Genomic DNA, 21,444 nt, shown 5'->3' with positions numbered 1-21,444 from the left:
TTGGACTTTTTTTTTTTTTTTTTTTTAAAGGTAGATTGATACATTTCTTCCTACACCTAAAAACTGCTAAGCTGGGTTTCCACTTAGGATGATGTTTTCATGAGTTCTAAATTCATGGATTAGCCAAAGGATTTCTGAAGGAGTCGAACTGAAGCCCACTCAGCCTGCTATCATGAGAGATGAAATATTTCCCCCTGCTAAGTAACTGAAAACCTGACACGTTTCTACTCTTAAATAACTCTGTCAGACTTCTCTGGATTAGTTGTTAAATCCATTACAACAGCTGATTTCTGTATTACATTTTACAGGACTATTAGCAGTGTTGGGTCTGGTTTTCTCAAAAATTAATAGAAATAGTTTGGTTCAACTGAACTCCAGAGCACCTAGGTTCCTGGAGAGGAATAAGGCATTCACATCACATACACTTACTTTGAGGAAAGTGAACCCAGCAAGAGTAGGAAATAGTGTTTGAAAAAAGTTAAAGCTGGTATTTCAAGAAGAGGTAGTAAGTACAAAGTAGATGCCAATAAAATGAAAGAAAGCTTAGAAACTGTGGGGAAATGTTGTCTGCGTTGTAGGACACAGCAAAACAACATTTTACCCCGAAGTGTTGTATTGGCTCCTGCTATTTCAGATTGGGTTATTGCAGAAGCACAATCTCATCAATCTTATTCTCTGCACACTCTTGGTTTCTCAGTCTCTCTCCCTGTTTGACCTCTCTCTGTGCACTAAGCCTTTGTTTGTGGCCATTAACAACCCAGCTGTGTTTTTGGCATCTCTGGACAGCGCTTTCATGCAGCAGGATTGTTCTGGACAGGCTAGCTAGGATAACTCACCGTGGGAAGGATTAACTCTGTGGACGCATAAGGATAAGCCTTTAGTATCCTCCCCCCACCAGCATCATGCTCGCATGCACACACATGCACTGGGTAATGGTCCAATTTAATCCTCGTAGCACAGGGATTTGTTCCTTATCCGTTCAACTGGCCTGCAGGAGGGGACACGGAGAGTCTTCAGCTGCCAAACAAAGCTCTTTCCAAGCTGGAAGAGAGGATCCCATTTTAAATTCCTATTTGTTTACCCACACCTGAAATCAGACTGAAAGGATGGAAGTTTGGATCTTTAGAGTAACACACTTTAAAAATGGAGCATTGCAAACATGGAGGATGGGATGTTATGTTTCAAAGCCTTTAATTCCTGTGAGTTCCCAATTTGCACAGCTTTGGGGAGCAAAGCAGCAGTATGAAGGAGGGAACTGCTATTTGAGAAGGAAGAAGAAGGGGTTAAGTTTGTGTTTTATTTGTGTAAGTTGATGCTAATCCATGAAACTAGCAGATAGGTGACAGTGTCAGATGTAGAGGCAGGGGAAGGATAATTTCACATTTTTTCCTGGAATTCACATATTTTGCAGGAATTCCTTGGAGGAAAGAGAATCATCAAGATGACAGCTGCTGATTTCTGCAGGTTTTTTTGTACTAGGTGAGGCAGATGTTCACATTTTTATAACCTTCCATGGAAATAAATGGCAAATTTAGCCATCAAAAGAGATTGGATTTTGGGGTGGAATAGGAGCTTCAGAGCAATCCTGCTGTAACTGTGGGTCTGGCTGAAGTCAACACCACTACCACAGGTCACTCTTGCCTTAGAACCTGTTTCAATACTAGAGTTCATAGCTTCAGTGATTGTGTCATCACATGGTAGAGCAGTCAGTATTACTGTCTATTTTGAGTCACTAAAGGTAGCTCTACCAACACATGTTTAGTGAGAACTAAGATATCATTTAGCAATGACCCTGCATGTGCCCTTTTTTTTTTTTTTTTTTTGCTACATAGATACTAGGAAATATTTCTACTCATTTATTAAGTCACAGGGGAGCTTGTTTGAATGAATTAATGAAGGTTAAAATTGCTTGTATGTATTAATTTTGCATGCAACTTTTACATGGTTAAAATGTTAAGGAAGATTTCCTTTGTGATGGAAGGATATTCTAGTTATTACCTGTAATTATAGGGGTGGCTCACTACAGATACATTTAAATACATCATAGTGAAAGACATTAGAAGTTGACATCGTTTAAGGCAAATAATGTCTTTTAAAAAGACTGAATAAAAAACATACTCTCCTTAGGATGACTACCCCAGGAGCTGTTGGATTCATGCCCAGCACTGGTGCTGTGAAATCCACTAAGTTTACTTACAATATTCTGGGTTGTTAGGATCAGAACTGCAGTTGTTTCAGATAACAAGCTAGAATAAATTAAGCTACATTTATGCTATATCACTATGAGCCAGTTTGCTGCTATTTTGTAGCAGATATAATTTATTCACTTACCTTATTACTGTAGGAGCAGAGAGAATTTGGTGTACACAGGCAGATAGTCAGAGGCATTTTGAAATATGTTGGTCTTAATATGTGTTACTGATAGAGGGTCTTGCAATAAACCATGTTGCCTGGGAGGTGGGTTTTTATTTTGCCAAGCAGAACATACTATCAAATTCATTAGTTATCCTTCTTTTATCTTGTGAAGTTAAATTTCCAGCTTAAAGAAATGGTTGGAAAAAGGAGCCCTAAGGAGCCTTGAGAGAAAGAGATCACGTCTGGGCAGAAACTTTGTATCTTAGAGGGCTGCAGGTCACATTCACCCATACCATACTTCATTTCAGCAGACACAGAGCCCAACAGATTTTAGCTGCTCTGGTTTTTGAGATAAAGGTCTATGTTTTAGCTCACTAAAAGCAAGGGCATTTTTTTAACACAGGGACAAATGCATTGTTGGCCTGACTCAAGTGTTCTCTTTATTTTAATGCATTCTGACAGACTTCAGCTACCATGTAATGATGAGAAATTAGGGAGACTAAAATTTAAAGGAACTGGGTGACCGGGGAGGGATCCATGAGAGCCCCTCGAGCCTCATTTCATTGGGCTGCCTGTTCAAATGCAGCCTCACTTCACCCATTTACATGAAAGGATGCTTAGAAGGCTTTTTGAACCCTATGGCAATTTACCCTGTTATTAAACACACAACCACAAACCCTCTCTCATCCTCATGAAGTGGTTGCCTGTTGGAAGAGAAATCATTCTTTAGTAGTTAAGACAAGCAAACATGATGGCCCTTCTAATTTGCCAAATTAATTTACAAGTTGTGTTTCCAAGTGGATTAGCCCCCTTTTTTTGAGTAGTGATATTTGGGAAAGGTCTGCATTTGCTTCAATCTCTCTCTCTTCTTTTGTGAGATCCTGTTTTCACGTAGGGGAAAAATAGTAATCGACTAATGTACTCAGAAATGAATCCACCTTAATCTAACTTCCTTCACATCAACAAGTCTTTGGAAAGATGCAGGAAGGGCACTGATCCCACAGATAATTCCCTGCCTGGGACAATAAAAGGGCATGCCTAAGTTTTGAGCAAAGTTGTGTCCAACACAGGGCAAGAACGTGGGCTACACATCCATAATTTCTCTTTAACGCTAGTGTAATTGCAGGCTTCAGTGTGCAAGAGGAGGCTGGAGTGGCTTTTCTTAACTAGTGGCTGCAGCTTCAAAAAGGTATCCGTGGGGGTGGCCACGTGGATCCATGGAGCAGCTCCTGCTTAATAATGTCAGAGTAAGGAATTGCAGGATCCTGGCTTTAGGATTCAAAGCACTGACCCAAGGGATTAGAAGCGTGAATGCAAGAGTCCAATTGTGGTTAAAAGCACAGTTCACACTTTGTTTTAGTTCTCAAAGAAACTGAATGAGATGGGTAAATCAGCAGGCAGAATTAGCACCTTTCCCTCTGGTGAAACACAGGGTGCAGTCATACAGGTGTGTTTTCCCTGGTTCAAAGGTCCTCCATAGGAGTCTCTCCCATGGCTAACCATTATCTTATAAAATTATTAACTTGTACCTTAAAGGTGAAAACCACAAAGGCTAATGAGCTAGTTCTCTGGTCCTGCTATCTCCATCCCACCCTGCCACACCAGGAAACCTTGTGTCCTTCATCAGGTTCTTCACTGGATGTGGGAAGCCCCCAGCATAAACCCACCAGGGGAATCCTCTTCCCTTGGCAACCTTTACAGCAGGCATCACACCAAGAGCATCTTCTTGGTATTTCCAGCTGTTGCACTGGACACAGCACTGCCAGTTTTGGGGAAATCACCTGCAGGTAGCCTTTCAGCTTGAAGAGCTATTACACTGAAGGTGTGGTAGCCCTCAGCTAGGAATTTAATTTGGGTTTTCCAAAGATATATATCTCCTTCTTAGAAGAAAGAAAATGCCAAGTAAGTGTCTGCACTGTGATAGCAGGAGGGTAGGACTGTAGTAAGACTGGGAGAGCACTGAGGGTGTAATTTAATGTTTAGACACCTCGAAGAACTCTATTGGTAGATTCTCCTTTGACTTACCATAACAGACAAGTCTGGAGTACTTAGGAGTTGAAAGGAATCTTCCCAGCACAGCTGGAAGTAGCAGCTTCAAGTCACAGACGCACAGACCACATTTGTAGAGTTAAACATACTTCTTATTTTGGTGTATAAGTGTGTCCCTCCCTACAGATCACTGGGGCTAAGGCCAAACAGATTACCCAGTCAGTGAAATTCAATACAAAAGTTTTCATTTGTGCACTATGGAGAAAAAACAAAGAAGAACCCAGAGATGTGACAGTTCTAGACAGGCACAAGAGATAAAACTGCGACCCATTTCTGACACACTTTAAAGTGGGTCTTCAAAGATAAATGACTGATAATTGTCAGCAGAGAATGACTGTGTCCATCCCACAGCACTGTTCCGAACATGTAGTCAAGCAGAAGCACGAGAGCAACACTCTTCTAAAGCTGCATACATCTTTATTCTCCATCCAGGCCAGCAAGGATGGGGAAAGGGAATGCAATTAAAAATAACAATCAGCAAACACACATGATCTCTACTTAAAAAAAACATCCAGACTAGGGCAGCCAGAAACACACTCAACATTCGGAATAACTGGAATTCCCTGCAGTTTGACAGTGGCACGTAAGCAGGAATTACGGGTGAGCTTCTGAAGGCAAGGGCAGAACACGACAAAAAATTGTGCTTTTTTCTAGTACAACAAACGATTATGATTATATATTTTGCATCAGGCAAGCTGTTCCAGGGGACAACAGGCACAAGAGAAAGCTATCCAGAGTTGTTTTCAGAAAAGTTTGAATAAAACATTTACAAATAGCACCAGAAATAACCCCAGGCTTAAACTAGCTTCCACCAAAAGCGATGGCAGAACATCCTGACTTCAGCAGGTGCAGAGGCAAGCTTGGTTAAGTGTAAAGAAGTAGAAAACACATGATGGATTGTTGCAGTATATCCCCCAAAAGGTGGCCAGAAGCATAGCTGCCATGGCAGAGGGAGGGTAATAAGATTTCTCTGATGCTCCTTTGTGTTTACACAGCAGTGTCCTGGTTTGAGCCAGAATGAAGCCAATTTTTCTTTTACTGACTTTTTTTTTTCTTCAGTAAGCTTTCTTTTAACTAGTAGCAGAGTGTTCCAACTAAGACTGATAACAGTGGAATGTTTTTCTAACTGCTGGGTCTTCGAGGTCACACCTTTCCTCTGCCGGCTCAGACACTACAGGGAGATCTGTGACCCCCCGTATGAGGCTGAATTAGACAGCCAGCAAAACTGACCAGAGATATTCCATTCCATGTATCTACGTAAGCTCAGAGGAAGGTCAGAGATCACAGAAGACAACTTCCTTCCTGCTTCTTCTTCCCTTCTCTTCCATCCACGGCCGGTGTCCAGGGAGGACTCCGTCCATCCATCACCATCGACCCCTGGGCTCAAGCTCTCCTGACCCTCATCACTCTTCTCTCTCTCTGGCAGCTCAGCTCAGGGACTTTTTGGGACTATTCCCAGCTCAGGAGATGCTATGGGAGTTGCTGGGGGTGGGGGGAAGCGAGAGGCTTTTGCACATATCTGAACTTATTTGTATATAATTGTATATATTTTCTTTTATCATTGGTGTTTAATTAAAGCTGTGTAGTTTAGTTTTCAATCCAGTAAAGTCTCTCTCTTTTTCTCTCCTTCCCTACCTGGGTAGGAGGGGGAGGGGATCGAGAGCATTTTTGTCAAACCTGAGTCAAATGGTGACAAGCAGTAACAGGCACAAGTTTGGTTTTGTCTCTGCTCTGGCAGGCTCTTTGCAATTCTGAAAGCAGATCCTACAGCTCAGCAGATATTTCACATGGCTGTATACTGTAATGAGCTGGTATTTATCATTCAAGCCCTCTGTAAGTGAAGGCTCTTTGTGCTACAGACCCCAGCCTTTCATCTAGCCTTGAACAGCTGCTGTTTGGCAGTGACAGCTGAATTGGGTTTTCTCCCTCTGCAGAATGAACACTTGCCAGCCATGCTTCCCCCAAGCCCACTTGTTTGCCTCATGTTGGGGCCAAGACACACAATCCGCTCCTTTCACACCATCAGTGTCCCTCCAAGCAATGCGTGGGAACACTTGCCAGTAGGCCATCCTTCCATTAATGCTTCTTAAGCATCACTTCTTCCCACCCTCCAGCCATGTGAGAGCCTGTGATTTCCATGTGGAGGAGTATTAAGCAGAGTGACTGCACTGGGTCATTACAGGCTGCCAGCACTGGCATGATTTATCCTCACCTTCTCTATTAATTCAGAGATACCAAGCTCCCTGATTGAAACAGCCCTGTGAAAGGCATTTCACTACTTGAACTGGTCTCAGGCCTCTTTGAACCCCACTGAATTACCTGCTATTGCCTCACAGATTGTTTTTTGGTGTTTTTTTTTATGTTGTTGTTGGTTTGTTTGTTTGTTTGGGTTTTTTGTTTTGTTTTGTTGTTTGATTTTTTTTGGAAGTTGGTCATTGCCTTTAAAGACATAGCCTGTAAAAACTTAAAAACTGAAAGCTGTGCATAAAGCAAACACAGCCTGGCTGTACCTGTTAAGGGTGAGTCCAAGCCTAGTCTTGATATTTGGCTTGTACACTATTTACACTGTTAATCCTCAAGCCAGGGCTAAAAGGTTGCTTTGGTTGGACCTCCCAGAAAGGGATAGACCAAGGATTCATCTGGGACTTTACTTATTTCTCAGTGTCAGGCCCAGAGCATAGGATGGACTTGTTTATACATCCCAGATGTCCTAGCCAGGGCAGCCAGCCAGTGCAGTCTTGACCCTCTTCTTGAAATGCAACATGAATCATTAGTTCCTGTGAAATCCAACTTCTGAATGCTTCTCTTTACCACCCTAAAACTAGAGCAGTTCCCCCTCTGGTAGGGAGATTGGGGAAGTGAAACACCTATACAGACATGAGTGACTGTGCAGCCTGACTGCACACTAGGAACTATCTACCTACAGGCATGCAAACGGTGGGTTCCTCTGGGTTGGGGCTGAGATAGACTTTCTAGCAGCACCAGCTGAACTAGAGCACTCAGAAAATGAATCATGTTTCAGACATGTAACTCAGCCCCCATTTGAGTCTGTTATACATCTCTTTTATTTTCCTTGTGTTCTCCTTAGGTCAAAACCCCAACAGTCAATCCAGAAAAAAAAAAAGAACTTTTCCACTAGTCTTTCTTTAAAAGAGACAATTGAAATTTCTCCAGCCACCTCCACCTGGTCTGGGAGCCCACTAAGATGCCATGTAATGTCCCAAAAGGAGAGAAACCAATTACAAAAATGAGACACGATGGGAAGAGGATATATAGTCCACTGCTCTCCCACATAATTAACTAGGAAGTATGTGTGGGATGGAGCCTTCAAGAGCTGAGGCACTAATGCTGTTTGCACTGGCACTAACAGACATGGGCTCCAGGATGCCCCTGAGGGAAGGGAAGGTCCAGCAGCTGTTCCATAAAAGCAACTTGAAGAACAGAATGACTGATTCAGCGAGACCTTCCCATCCAACCACCTTCCACTCCACTTCCCTAAATACAGGTGCCACCAGTCCACACTTACATTGCAGTGACATGCAAACTGATCACCTTTCCTCACAGCAGACATTTCTTCCCTACAATGCAACTGCTTGTGGTGCACACTGCATACAACTCTCGTAGCCCATTCCTTCCCAGCAGCATGCCTATCAAGAGATCAGATGCAGGTGTGCCCTAAGCACCTATTTGTGCACCTACAGTCTCCTGACGGTGCTCAGTGACAGGCCCATCGAGTCCCTACACACCACATTACAGAGAAAGTCCTACTCTTCCATCATGTGGTGAGTGCATTTCAGGTCAGCATTGAGCTCACATGCCTTTGTGGGAAGCTATGCAGTCCTCCCTCTCCCAGGGAAAGGCTGAGCACAACTATTGTAGTGGTCTGTTTTTCAAACTCTGACAGTGTCTAAGCACTGAAAGGTTTGCTGCACTTGTTGAAAGGACTGTAAAAGGACCCTTTCTAGGAAACCTGCAGGAACATCACTTTTTGCTGTTTAGGCTAGGCTTCAGCTCTCCATGACTTCCTAGCTCCAGAAGGTCATACCCTGAGTAGAAACTTCTTTTCACTGAGTCAACAGGTCACTGTTATGTCCCACTCCTATTCTGACTTTACATAACTGGACCTTTCAGCATATACCTCTGCCACGCCACAAACAGCTCAAGCCCCACAGACCTGGATTTTCTCACCATTCCCTGAAACTGTAATTCAGTACAACAGACAATAAAACCTTGGAGAGCCATGCAACTCCCCTCCCAGACCATGTGAAGCTAGCACACTTGCGTTCTGTGACATTTAAAGACCCCTCCCAGCCCAATATTTTATTAATTAAGATTGTGTTTAAATATATATATATATATATATATATATATGAGATAAAAAAACATTGTGTTATTTTCTAGGTGAAAACCACTTGCGTATGACCAAAATAGTCAGCCAGGACAAAGGCTCAGACTGCCGAGGTCTCAACCCCCTGTGCAGAGCTCTTGCCAGAGAGACTACCTGAGATATTGTCAGAATCTAGCAGCTCAACAATACTGTATGGAGAACAATCTTCCAAACCCAGCTTGCTGCAGAGCCAGCCACAGAAGCCCTTCTCCATATCCCTGACAGCACGCCACCAGTACCCAAAGGACCATGCTACCTGGACCACAGCCGAGTACAGGCCTAGGGAAAAAGACACAACCATAATTATAATTGGGTAGAAGATGATCAAAAAGGGACAAAAGGTTATCTTGTGCCAGAAGGTCCTCTCTTCATTGTACACCAAAAAGATGTTGTACCATGTAATGGTTCCATAGTAGAATGAAACCACGAAGGACACAACAAAAATGATGGGGAGGCAGATGATGGTCCAGAGGATGATGTGGGGTCCTCTGTCCAGTCCAACATCACATTTCTTCTTCTTCTCAGGTACATCTTCTTTAGGAGGTTCCTTTGATTTAGTCAGTTCCTGCAACTCTTTGTCTGTTAACGTGACATGGATGTCCACCATCTGACCCTTCTTCTTTCCCCTGGTGATTGTTCCAGTCAAGGTGACATATCGGCTGTCTAAAGGCATGTTCCAGACACCTATGAACACAGATAAACTAATCTAGATTAAATTTATTTTCTGAACAGAGTATTTTGTGTAAATCCTCAAATACCCCAAAGAATATTTTACAGTGCATATGGAGTTACAGTTAAATAATAATAATCAAAAAAAGATGGAATCCTAGAAGCAATGCAGTATAAAGAAGATTATCACAGAAGAAAATGAAAGAAGAGCTAATAAGGATGAAGACAGGAATTCCAGATGACAGAAATCACAAGGGAGAAGACTCCAGTGTCTGCGATGGGGCCAACATGTGAATGGAAAGTGCTGCATGAGTATATGAGAAAGAGATGAGAGAGAGTAACTGAATAAAAAATGGGATGCCTATCCTCTCTGGTACCCTCATATTTATTCCTGAACAACATGGAGTGAATTAGGTAAATACGACTAGGTAATATTTCACTTTACATTTGAACTGTATCTCAATGCAAATTTTAGAAGTGTAGAAAATCCTTACAAATCCTCATATAAATATATTTGCATTTGAAGGCATCAACAAAGGCACCAAACAGGAAAGTGCTGGGACGTGTTAAAGTCACAAACAGACTGCCATAGCTTCCAAGTGACATTGGTTTAGGATGGTGCTTGCAGTGATACTGGCTATAAACTAGGGGGATAAAATAAGCTTCCTCCTGGTCTTAATCCTGACTGGCTTCAAAGAAGGTCTTCAGAGGTTCTTAAAAGGGGGCTGAGCAGTTTGAGGTGGCCCACAAAAATAAGAAGGCAGCAGATAAGCTATGAGGATAGGGGCTGGGCTGGAATCATGGGGGAATCTGGTGCAGCCGATGGACCAGGAGCATGCATCCTCATTTAAGCCTCTCTCAGCCTGATCTATTGACTCGCAAGAGGATTAGCCATAGGATCTGCTTCCTACATTCCTTCACTGCAAGGGTATCCAGAACAGACATTAGAAGTGAAAGTGGCTCCAAGATGTCCCATGATGACCATGCCAATGGCCTCTTAAATAGGAAGCTGTGCTGAGAACATGCAAACAGAAGTCAACAGCAAATCCTAGATAATGAGTAAAACTCCTGATCGCAGGTAGAGCCACCAAGTCCCCCTGCTTCCATCTTTTCACTTAACATGCCTAAAACAACTGCCTGTTAAAACCAAGAGTGTGGCAACAACTTTCCTCTGTGAAGAACTGCAGGAGACCCCCCAAATCAGCCTGTAACGCTTTTTATTTCAGAATCTTTTCATGTAGGAACTCAAGCTTTCCTTGCCTGCAGTCTTGGAGAGGGTTGGTCCCACAGTCATTTTCCATTGACCTCAGCACATGCTAGCATAAAGAAAAGTTTATGGAAATTGGATGTTCCCAGGAATACATACCATCTGCCATGGACTGACCCAGAAATTTGGAGCCTTCCTCAGAGGTCCTCTCTCCTCCTTCTTCATCTGCCTGTTCTTCTTCCACCTTATGCTCATTCTCTGACCGATACACTATTATTGACTCAGGGCGAGACTCTTTCTTCTTCTTTTTCCTCCGGTCCATAGTGGCTTCCCCATCAAAGGTGACAGTGGTTGCCATAGCCCTTCTCATGGAGCCACAGTGAGGGCTCTGGCTTCCAGACTTGCTCTGTTTCTGCACGGTCTCCTCCATCCCACTGCTGCTCTCAAGCACCTCACTTGGCATCTTGCAGCACTTGTTTCCAATCTAACAGCTCCTGCACTTAGAAGTCATTGATTAAACAACAGTCCCATGGATGCTTTGTTTTGGTAAGATGTCCCACTGCTGATATCCAAACTATGCACTCCATTCCCAGCCTAAAACAAGAGAGAAGGCTGAAAAAGTGTAGTTTTGTTACCAAGCAGAGAAAACTGCCAGAATTTTCTGATAAAGGGTTACTTGCACGTGGTTTAAAAGTCATTTGAAGATCCTTTTTACTGTCTTGAACATCAATTTTATTACGTGCACACATGTTTTTTAATATCATCTAATCCTGATCCTCAGCTTCCAATTTTAAATATAACAAACCAAAGCTACTGGGAAAGGAAAGAGTATTAACATTTCTAAGAAGAGATTCAACAAGCATAGCTCACTTTGTGATTTTAACATTCCTCCACGAAGCAAAGAGAAGACAACAGTTTTGTCTCAAATGCATGAGAATGAAGAAATGAAACCATAGAAAAAAAAGAAGTTGACTAATTTAAGGGATTGGCTGAGATTAGATATAACTGCAGCAGGAACACTGCACTTGTCCTGCATAACAGCAGTAATATTGGTGCCAGCCTCCCTCATTTTTACTGTCTTCTGATTTACCATGGCAAGGTTGTTATGGGAAGTTATCAAAATTATGTCAAAAGGAATGGTTTCAAACCTTACTGATAGCATTATATAGTGTTATCAAACCATAAAAATACATATGGTGGATTTAAAGAAAAATTACTATTAAGATTACATAATTGGGGAGGGAATAGGAAACCAGAGTCTTCTGATTGTGCAGGGAAAACAACCTGAATCTTCACAAATATTTGTAACAAACACAAGGGCTCAGTTTTTCACTCCTCATTCAAGCAAAATTAGCAGCAATATCAAGTGACACTGTTATCTAACGGAAAGCTGCATGACTAAAAAACATATAATTAAACACACATTGAAGCAGACAAATCCTACTTCATGAATGAAGGAAGACACAGGATTAATAGTTTTCAGATTTTGTGACATTTAAGAAACTGACTGTGCCAAGTATTTATGAAGTCTTTAGGTACAAATCTGAATACATGGAATAACTTTTTAACAACTCTGAAGAGCTCTGTTAAACACTTACGTGAACATATTTAAAAGAATGCATACGAGCAATAATTAAGCTTCTATCTAGTATCTGAGTCAGCTTTTAACAGGAAACTAAGAAACACAGTTATCATAATTTCTAGCCCACACAATGCTGGGGAAATAATTTTACTTGAACAGATGCTAGAGAAAAAGTTGAGCATTTTTAGATTTGGCAGTATGGTCTTCCCACAAATAGAAGATTTTGCTGGTTTGTTTTGAAATTTGTTTCAAAACTTTATATCAACTATTTATTCCTCTTGCACTCACACACAGCTTTTAATTGTACCACTTTAACACCTAGAACTGTGGCCAGTTGGGTGTATGCAGCTTTAAAGAACTCACCAGCCCAGGTTAATTTTTTCATTATAGAAAATAAATCTTCCATGATGATCAGAAGACACACAAAAGGAAATTTAAAAAATCAAGATTCAGCATACTGCAGAAGTCACACTACTTCTAAATAACTGGGCAGGGAATATCTTAGATTGCACTGCAGCATGGCTGGAAATAGCATGTTTAGATTACCATTTGAGTTTATACCTGCCATGAAAAAATGTATGCCTACATTTGGAGACATACTGGAAAACACCTTCATAAAATACTAAATTTACTGCAAATACTCTCCCCTCACTGCAGTGTTAAGTGTTGAACTTTAGAACTAGCTAGAAAAAAACAGAAGAAACTTTAGAGACTAACTAGAAGAAAAATATTCCACTGTTGATCAAGGGAAGCAAGAACAAAGAGGGGCAGTGATGATAGATGCCCTTGTCTGGTGTTGCGAACAGTTGTTGTTCAATGTGGGGCTTGTTTGAGATCACTGCCTGTGCATTCTCCTCCCATCCCAAAGTCCAACCTTAACAGAGAATAAAAAAAAAAAAAAGAAAAAAAAAAAAAAAGAAGGGAATTTTCCCCAGAGACTCAAAGGTCTCTGGGAAAAGCATCTCATCACTTCCACCCCCAATAAAAAAAAAATACATGAGCTAATGAGAAGCAATTCCTCAATACAGTTGTTCTGCTTTGTCTGCCTTTATATCTGTTTGGAAGCAGCATGCAAATAGGCCATTTTCCACATAGCGTAATATAAGAGGAATGGAACATGCAAGGAACTTAACAATGAAATCTACTGCTTTGTTTTCCACTTCCCCCTTTTAACTCCAAAGCAAACCATCCACTGACTTCAAGGATAGCAAGCTCTCTCCTTAACGTGTTAACATTGGCAGGAAACCAAGACCTCTTCACATCCACTGGAATCCATGTAAGCTTTTGTTCAGTGTTTTATAAAAATGTCTTTATGGGGAAATGGATTAAATTTATTATGTGGAATAAACTCATTCTTTGTAGTACATTAATTTAGGATGTACAATAGGCTCTAATATTTTTCCCTGAGGATTGACAATAAAACTTGATATTTTGGATCCATGAAATCCTAAAATCACCTGATCAGCCTAATGAGCCCCTGAAACAACAGTGAGGTTCTCCTCCCAGAGGTTGTGAAAATAAGGTGTGCCTGGAGCCACAGAGAAGCCAAAAGTATCACTGTTGCGATGATCTATTAAAAGTCTAGATACACAGAAGTTTATTTGAGATTATATTCCCAAAGTTCCTGGTTGCAGTTCCACGTTCAATTCCCACTGCCTTGAAAAGGGGACGACTTGCCAGTAACATTTAAAAAAACCAAAAAGCTACAGGCAAAGATTTTGTGGTTGTGTTTTGTGGTGTTTTGTGTTTTTTTTTTTAAGTTAACCAGCTGTGACCTTGGTTAAACTCACAGAAGATGATAAACTCATGTCAGCTCTTGGTGTGATGCCAAAGCCTAAAGGACTATGTCAACCTTGTCTATATGAGGAGGAGCAAGGTGATGTCATTTTTGAATCTGGCACAGACAGGTACTGGAAATCTGTGTCCAGTTCTTGTGCTCGCTGTTCAGACAGGATTCTGATTAATAACCAGAAGACACCTATGAGCCCCAAGCTCTTTTCCTATGTCTGATATTCCCACCCCCACTATAGCAGCTACTGCCACTGTGAATTACCACCAGGACTAGAAACACCTCAACAGCAGGGTTATGAAGGGTGGGAGCTCAGTTTCTTTTTCTCTTGCTCCTGAGCTGAGAAGAGGGGAGGGAACAGGCAATGGGGAACAAGCCCCTAAAAAGTCCCATTGCTATGGCTGGGTCAGAGCCCTTGGTATAGGAAAGGAACCCAGATTATTCTGTTTAAGGCACAAGGAGGTAAAATCTGATGTCAGTCGGCCTACATCAGAGACAAAAACAGGCTGAAGATCCCTATTTCCAGGAGAGGAGGATGCAGTATGACAAAAAGCCGAAATATAGAAATAAAGGGCAGACGTTAGGTAGGTGTTTTAACAAAGTGGGTAGGTGTCACTTGATGTACATCATGGAAAGCTGTGATGAGTTGTCCCTTCACTGGAAACTTCCAAATCTGGACTGGGTATCTTGGCAGCCATGTGGTCACCAGTACTTGCCCAGAAGTGTCAATGTGGGGAAGTCTTGTATTATGGAGCAGTCAGACTGAAAGATGGCAAAGATCTGTCTTGATATTAGGCCTGTTTTCACAGTACATATTCTTTTCTCATGTTTCCACAATGGAGGAGCTGGGATACCCTCTGCCACCCAGTCCAGACCTTCTGAGCACAGCACTTTAAAACACCACCATCAGCCCCATATCATGCAGGGACACTGGTGAATCTAACAGGTTCATGCCCCATCCCATTTTTCCTGGGAATATTTTCTTTGTGGTTGCAAACAAAAAATGAGCTCTTGCAGAAATCACAGTAGCGTACACAATGCTTCTTTTTATTCTTCCCTTTCTTTACATCCTGTAAGAACAAGGCCAGCCATAAGCACTACACAGCTGTCCACAGGACTACTCAGCTACACACTGAGATCTTCACCCCTTAAAAGCCTTGCTGTGGAGCTGAAGCATAACACTTGCTGTGCATCTAGTATTAGTGATGTCTCCCATGTGGGAGCAAAGGGGCAAACAGGAATCTAGTAACTGTCCATGGGAGGGATGGAAAAGAAATGGTCAAATTTCAGGAAAAGTAGAGAGCAGTTTATTAGCCAAGCAACTTATCACTAATTGTCTTGTGAAACCAGATGGAGAACACTGGGGAGGTGGCTCTGCAAAAATACTCTGCAGAGGAATTTTTAGAAGCACAGTCTTCTGTTACTATGCAGGAAAGCTACTGCTGCTTATGCTTCCCATGACAGTATTAGACTCTGACACGCAAAACAGGAGTCTAAAAGCTTGGCCTTGCAACATTTAGGTCAAAGGAAGTTATTTCCATTGGTTTTTAAGGCTTGATCCTGCTGTTAACTGAAGATACATTATCTGGTTTGAATGCAGACAGGAAGGAAGAGCCTTTCCACACGCAAATAAAATCCTTAATCTTAAATCCTTGCTACAGTACAAGTAACCTTTTTATGACTGCTGAGAGCAGAGATGGGAGGAAAAAATGCAGACAGTAAGCAGTGAGGAATATCAGTTTTTATTTTTATAGTCACATAAAATGTACAACACATGAGAAGAACTGGCACTGTGTCTTCACTCACATCATGCAGGGGTTATCTGCAGAAATGAAAAAAACAACCTGTGCTTTAGAAGCACTGTAACTTGCTCAGAATAGGGAACAGGTAAGGGAAAATTTACCCCAGAGACCTACCTTGAGAGAGAGCTCACCAATCACGGATCCTCCTTTGCCTGCTCCTTTTACTCCATAGCCTCCCCATCCCCAGTTCCTCCTCCACCCAAATCCACTTCCAATTTTTTACATGTGCATTTTTGTGTTTCTGAGGATGCATGCTACCTGAAGGATTATTTCCAATCCCTAGTACTTTTAAAGGGGTTATCTGCTGGCAGAATGTACACATGAAAAAATAGGTGGTATCAGATGCATCCAGCTGTTCAGGACATATTTGTCTGTCACCAGTCAATCATGTTATGACAAAATGCAGTGATTTAATGCACGATGTGCAGCCCCAGACCCTACAAAAACATGACAAGACCTATGTAAGAAAGGACATTTAATTCAGACCTTGTGGTGGGATAAGACGAAATGGTAGAGCTCCCTCAACAGCTTTAGATGTTTAAATACCTAAATGACTCCACGTGATCTTTCACATGTGCATTTTCACCATACCCTGCTGAAGCATGACAACATCTGTTTCCATTTCATGGTGAGATAGCTCAAACTAGATTACAGTCACTTGAATTTTGCAAATACTCAAAGCTGTGATGAATGACATGTTAGAAAGGAAAGGCAAGAACAGCCCCTCCCTATCACTACTAGCATCTGTGCAGCTTGTGATGAGTGTGACAGGGGGATTTACCTCACTGAAAATAACCCTTTTGCATTTTTAAATAAAATGTTATTTTCAGGTAAGATTCACCATACCAGGTTCACCATTCAGCTACCCCTAGAGGAAAGAATGTCTAAAGAAGGGGAGAACAACTACCCTTCATGGCAGTGGCCCATTGGGAGGCTGCATTAAGTGTCTGTACAACAGCAGCAAGAGGCACAAAAAAACCTCTGCCTATGCCAGCCCAGAAAGGCAGGAGAAAGCAAACAGCAAAGCTCATAGATCACACCCATCTTTCCCTCCCTGCTTAATCCACAAGCTTCAAAACACTTTTGTTTCTTGGCAAAAGAGACAAGAAAAATGACCAGGCTTTGCATCTGAGCAAAAGACCTCAAGCTGGATTGCTGAAAGCAGACGACAGAATTGAGCACCAGAGCAGAGGGGATAACACAGTAAGATGACTTGTGCAACTAAAAACCTTATGGGTGTTTGCTAATGGAGCACCCTCTGCTCCTCAGGGGAAGGCATGGGGACCTTGTGTTGGCACCTCAGGCTCTTTTTCCTTCCCTTCCTACTCAGAAGATCCCTGATCATCGCCGTCTCCTCTCCTTTCCTGCCCTGCTCTGTGCTGGCAAGATCAAGCACCTCACTGCTTTACTTTATTTTGCATTTACAAATGCAAAATACCTACAACTAGAGATCAGGAAGTTGCAGCCATGCAGCTCAATGGAAAACAGAGTCAATTGTAAATCCAGTCTGGAAAGGATTATCTGAAAAATACTGACACCAAATTACATCCTGTGGTTTTTATTTAGGCAAGATATTTGGGGGCTTCAGATAAGAGCTTTCTCTGAGTTACACCCAGCTACAGCCTAGGAGTTGCTGAAGAGCCAAAATGCACACACAGAACTGAAGATTCCCCTAGGAATGATTTGGGATTGCTTAATACATTGCACAGTAAATATAATCTAAGATATTTAGATAATATCTCCAGCAGCAGGAATTAGTTGACTCAAGGAGCTCTCAATTGGATACAAGTGCAGATACAGATCCATGATGCCAGAGTATTAAAAATGCAGCACTTTCAACTGCAGACAAGTGAATGCTTCAGGATCATTAGTATGGTATTAGAGGGGTGTGTGAATATTTAGAAAAACTGTCTACATAACAATTTCAAACTGTTTGATAATGATATTCTACGTCTTGCATCACTATGAACTCTGCTTTAAGTGGGGTGTCTGTCTTTGGTATATCATGTATTTTTTTTTTAATCACTGGAATGAAACTCCTAGGGATAATGATGAAAAATTTTAAAATCCTGATCAAGATCTAACTAGACTGAAGTCCCCCAAGATACCTCAGAGTAAAGTACCTTTCTAGTGGGGAATTCCCTAAAAAGATGAATACACCAGAGAGCCTGAACCAGTCAGCTGGGGCTGGCCAGGAGGTGTTCTGACATGGAAACCAGAAGCCATGAAACAGAAAGGCTCTCACTTGCTGGTGAGAGATGATGAAAGGAAAAACAGCCACAGGAGAAACAGTAGAGACAGGAGGTGAAAGTAGCATGGATTTCTGAAGAGGCCTTTTGTGCAGTCCCACAGAAAGGTCCAGAGAGGTGAGGAAACAATCTCACATCAGTTTTCATTTGGTTTTGGCTCAATCCAGGCATTTCTTGTAATAGGCACGGGGGTTGAGAAATGTTGTTACACTTTTGCAATTTGGAATCGCAGGAGAAGGATATGAGTGAGAGTGGGTTCTGGGAAAGCAGAGGCTGCTGGAGTGCAGGCCTGATTTTCTCTGAAGGCTAACTAGCAGAAAATCTCTGTCACAAGTAATCTTTGAACTTAGTGTTTTATTTCTGGCACTGAGACGCTTTTCATTAAATCTCCTCTGGTCTTCACCTTCTTATGAGACTGCTGGCTCCAGGGATACCTCTCCTGGGGTCTGGAACCCAGGGTGGGTTCTCTGCTGTTTGGAGCCACCTGTTTTCTCACATCAGGTTGGTATTTAACATCTTTGAGACCTTCCCCCTTGCCAACATGGATTATGAGCTATGGGAGGGCACAGACACCCTGAAGGACAGCAGGCTATAAGGAATTATTAAGGCAGTATGTATCACTGCCAGGATTTTTAAAGCATGGCAGTATACTGGACTGGCAGATGTCATCAGCTGAATGGCTGAGCCAAAGGCTGGCAAAGCACAAAATCAGCTTTTGACAAAAGTAGCTTTTTCTGAAAATGCAGAGCTTCCTATTTATCTCAACAAATTGAACTAGTTAATTCAAAGCCAAGACACAATCTGGGAGCTGTAAAAACAGGAAATCTAGTTTTTCCTCTTCAATCTAGAAATAAAAAAGTAGATGTTGAAGAATTATATGTGCTAATCCCACAACTCTGAAGGAGCTGACAACTGGAAAAAAAAAACAAAACAACAACAACAAAAAACAAACTACTGATGAATTATTTCTTCCAAATGTGTCATTTTGATTTTTAAATGGTTAGTGTTTTAAGTGATAGATAAGGAAAAAGTAAATTCAGGTGGCTTTTAAGTGCAAAAAATGAAAATTAAGACTCTGTCTTTAAGTGCAGCTTTATTTTCTTCCAAAGGCAAGCTGACACATACGGAAAAAAGCAAATAAAAAAACCAGCTGTCTAATCAGACACTATTTCCTAACACAAAAATTACCACTCTGACCATTAAATGCATAAGATAAATATGTAAAAAGAGCCTTCTGCTTACTGAATTTACCACTATGGCTGGATGTAGTGACAGAGCCACATGTTTTAATGCTACCAATAAAAGGAAATCAACATTCCTTTGTGAATAAGAAAGTACAAGCGTAGAAGATTAAAATTTACTTCAGTTAATAAGATTTTCTTCTTTTCAGCTTAAATAATTTTGGATTTCAACCCGTGGAGTAAAATCTATTCACACAAAGGTACACTTTCAGTCCTTGGTTCAAAGGCAACCCACATGACAGAGAACAGAAGCCACTGCCTTGCTAAAAACATCTGTGAGCACTGGTTATCTCAGCTTTGTTCTTTGTGGGTAAATTTTGCACCAGAAGGTGCTACCCTCAGTTGAATGCCAAGGAACGGGTGTCTCCTTTTCTTATCTCCTTACTCTCCAGTCTTTCAGCCTTTCCCCTTTCTCCTCCCACCCATCACTCAGAGAGCCTCAACTCCTGTGTCTGCCCCTTATTTTTGGGCATTTCTGTGGCTACTGAACAATTCTAAAACCCAAGCAATTTATCCTGATAGTGAAGAAAAAGCAGATTGCTCTCTGGGAAACACAATGGAATCAAGCAAGTTATACAAGCAGTGAGGACCCCTGGATTTTCTGTGGTGGCCTGTGGCTCAGTCAGGATGGCAGGCAGGTTGGAATATGAAGATCTAGCTCATTAGCACAGATGACTGCTTCTCCCTGGGATTAATTAATCATCACTCTAATATGGCCTCCCAGAGACAGTTAATGGGGATCTCTGGAGTCTCCAGATTGTGGAAGATAATTAAAGAGGGGGAAAAAAAAAATTGCAGTGTCATCCACAGTGCTTCACGTTCTGTCTCCAGAAAGTAATACTGTGTTTTAAAGTATTCTCCAAACATTAACCCACCCAGAAGGCAACTTTCTAATGGTTGCCTCATCAGCCTAAGCCACCATGCAGAAGTCCATTCCTGCCTTGTCACCCTTTGCTGAACGAGTCTGGACACACCGTTAACTCCTCCACGACTCCCTTCCCTACACTTGCAAGGAGTGTATAAGCTTCCTTTGAAACACACTGAACTCGAGGGTACAGATGTTACCCTCCCATTGCCTACAATTTAAGGTATTAAACCTTAGAATATGTTTTGAGAATCCATGTAACAAATGAGAAAACCAAAACATACTCAATGACTGTCCCAATTTATTTATGTGTGTGTCTTTTGGAGAAAAAAAATTCTCATCCTCTTCTCTCACGTTAGCCATCTCCACTAGGGCAAAAATAACAGGACAAAATTGAGATATACTTTCAAACATCTCTTCTATTGAAAAGAACAGAGGAGATGCCTGGAAAGACACCTGAACACACACACTCCTGGGCGCATCAGCACTGGGTAAAATCACCTGCAATGGACAAAGAGATTGTGTCACTTCACTGCGGGATAGGAAAGAAAAGGATCATGTCCCCTGTGCCATCTGAGGAACCGATGCTGAGCTTATTTGGAGCGATTTTCAGTGAAAAAAAAAAACAAAACCAACCCAAACCAACAAAAAGCCAACCCAAAGCAACCCAGTGAAGGCATTTCAGCAGGAAACGGTTCAGGACACGGTACCACCTCAGCCTCCGCGGCCTCTTCCTGACAAAGTCCAGGCTCGGGGGGAGGATTCCGCCGGTCGCCCCCGGCAGGAGAGCGCCCGCAGCCTTCCCCGCTGCTCCCGACACCTTCCGAGCTCTCCCCGCGCTCCCGCGGGTCCCTTCCCGCCCGGCTGCGGGGGGTGACCCGCAGCGCTGCCGGACACACCGCACCCGCTCCCCTCAGGGCTGCGGGCCGGGCGGCTTCGCTGCGGGGCTCCAGCCGGCAGACGCGGCCCCGAGGCACCGGGACCGCTCCCTCCCAAGCGCGGAACGTGCGGCCGCCGGTCTCTCCACCGCGGGGGACAGACCCGGGCGTCACCGACCCGTGGAGAACCGGCCCCCTTACCTGCCGGCTCCGGCGCCGCGCTGCGCTGCGCTGTGCCGCGCCTCAGGACGCAGGGGCGACCCGGCCGGCCGAGACCCAAGGGCGCCGAAACCCAAGGGCACCGGCCCCGCTCCCGGCACCGGCACCGGCGCCTCCTCGGTCCGCGGCGCGCGCGGGCGGGCGGGGCCGCG

General features: G+C 42.7%; 1 protein-coding gene and 1 long non-coding RNA gene across 2 annotated transcripts; both read right to left on the bottom strand.

Moving 5' to 3' along the window:
• Window positions 1–4,501: 4,501 nt before the first annotated feature.
• On the bottom strand, window positions 4,502–11,141 carry TMEM169 (transmembrane protein 169). Its single transcript, XM_051623877.1, has 2 exons — window positions 10,827–11,141; window positions 4,502–9,475 (listed from the first exon to the last, which is right to left on the bottom strand). Exons 1-2 carry the CDS (start codon window positions 11,128–11,130, stop codon window positions 8,853–8,855), a joined length of 927 nt encoding a protein of 308 aa, XP_051479837.1. The 5' UTR covers window positions 11,131–11,141; the 3' UTR covers window positions 4,502–8,852.
• Window positions 11,142–15,764: 4,623 nt separating this feature from the next.
• Window positions 15,765–21,430, bottom strand: LOC127386592 (uncharacterized). The gene is made up of 2 exons (XR_007889939.1): window positions 21,275–21,430; window positions 15,765–20,696 (listed from the first exon to the last, which is right to left on the bottom strand). It is a non-coding gene; the product is annotated as an uncharacterized LOC127386592 (long non-coding RNA).
• Window positions 21,431–21,444: the final 14 nt, after the last annotated feature.

This window comes from Apus apus, chromosome 6 (genome assembly GCF_020740795.1).
Source record: "Apus apus isolate bApuApu2 chromosome 6, bApuApu2.pri.cur, whole genome shotgun sequence".
Lineage (NCBI taxonomy): Eukaryota > Metazoa > Chordata > Aves > Apodiformes > Apodidae > Apus > Apus apus.
The sequence above is the reverse complement of the archived record's forward strand: the minus strand, read 5'-3'. Positions and strand labels throughout refer to the sequence as shown.

Bases quoted from the DNA above. Each gene is read 5' to 3' on its own strand.
- TMEM169 (XM_051623877.1), bottom strand. From the start codon at position 11,130: ATGCCAAGTGAGGTGCTTGAGAGCAGCAGTGGGATGGAGGAGACCGTG. The intron at 9,476-10,826 runs GTATGTATTCCT...CTGTGTTCATAG, and splicing joins GGGTCAGTCCATGGCAGATG to GTGTCTGGAACATGCCTTTA.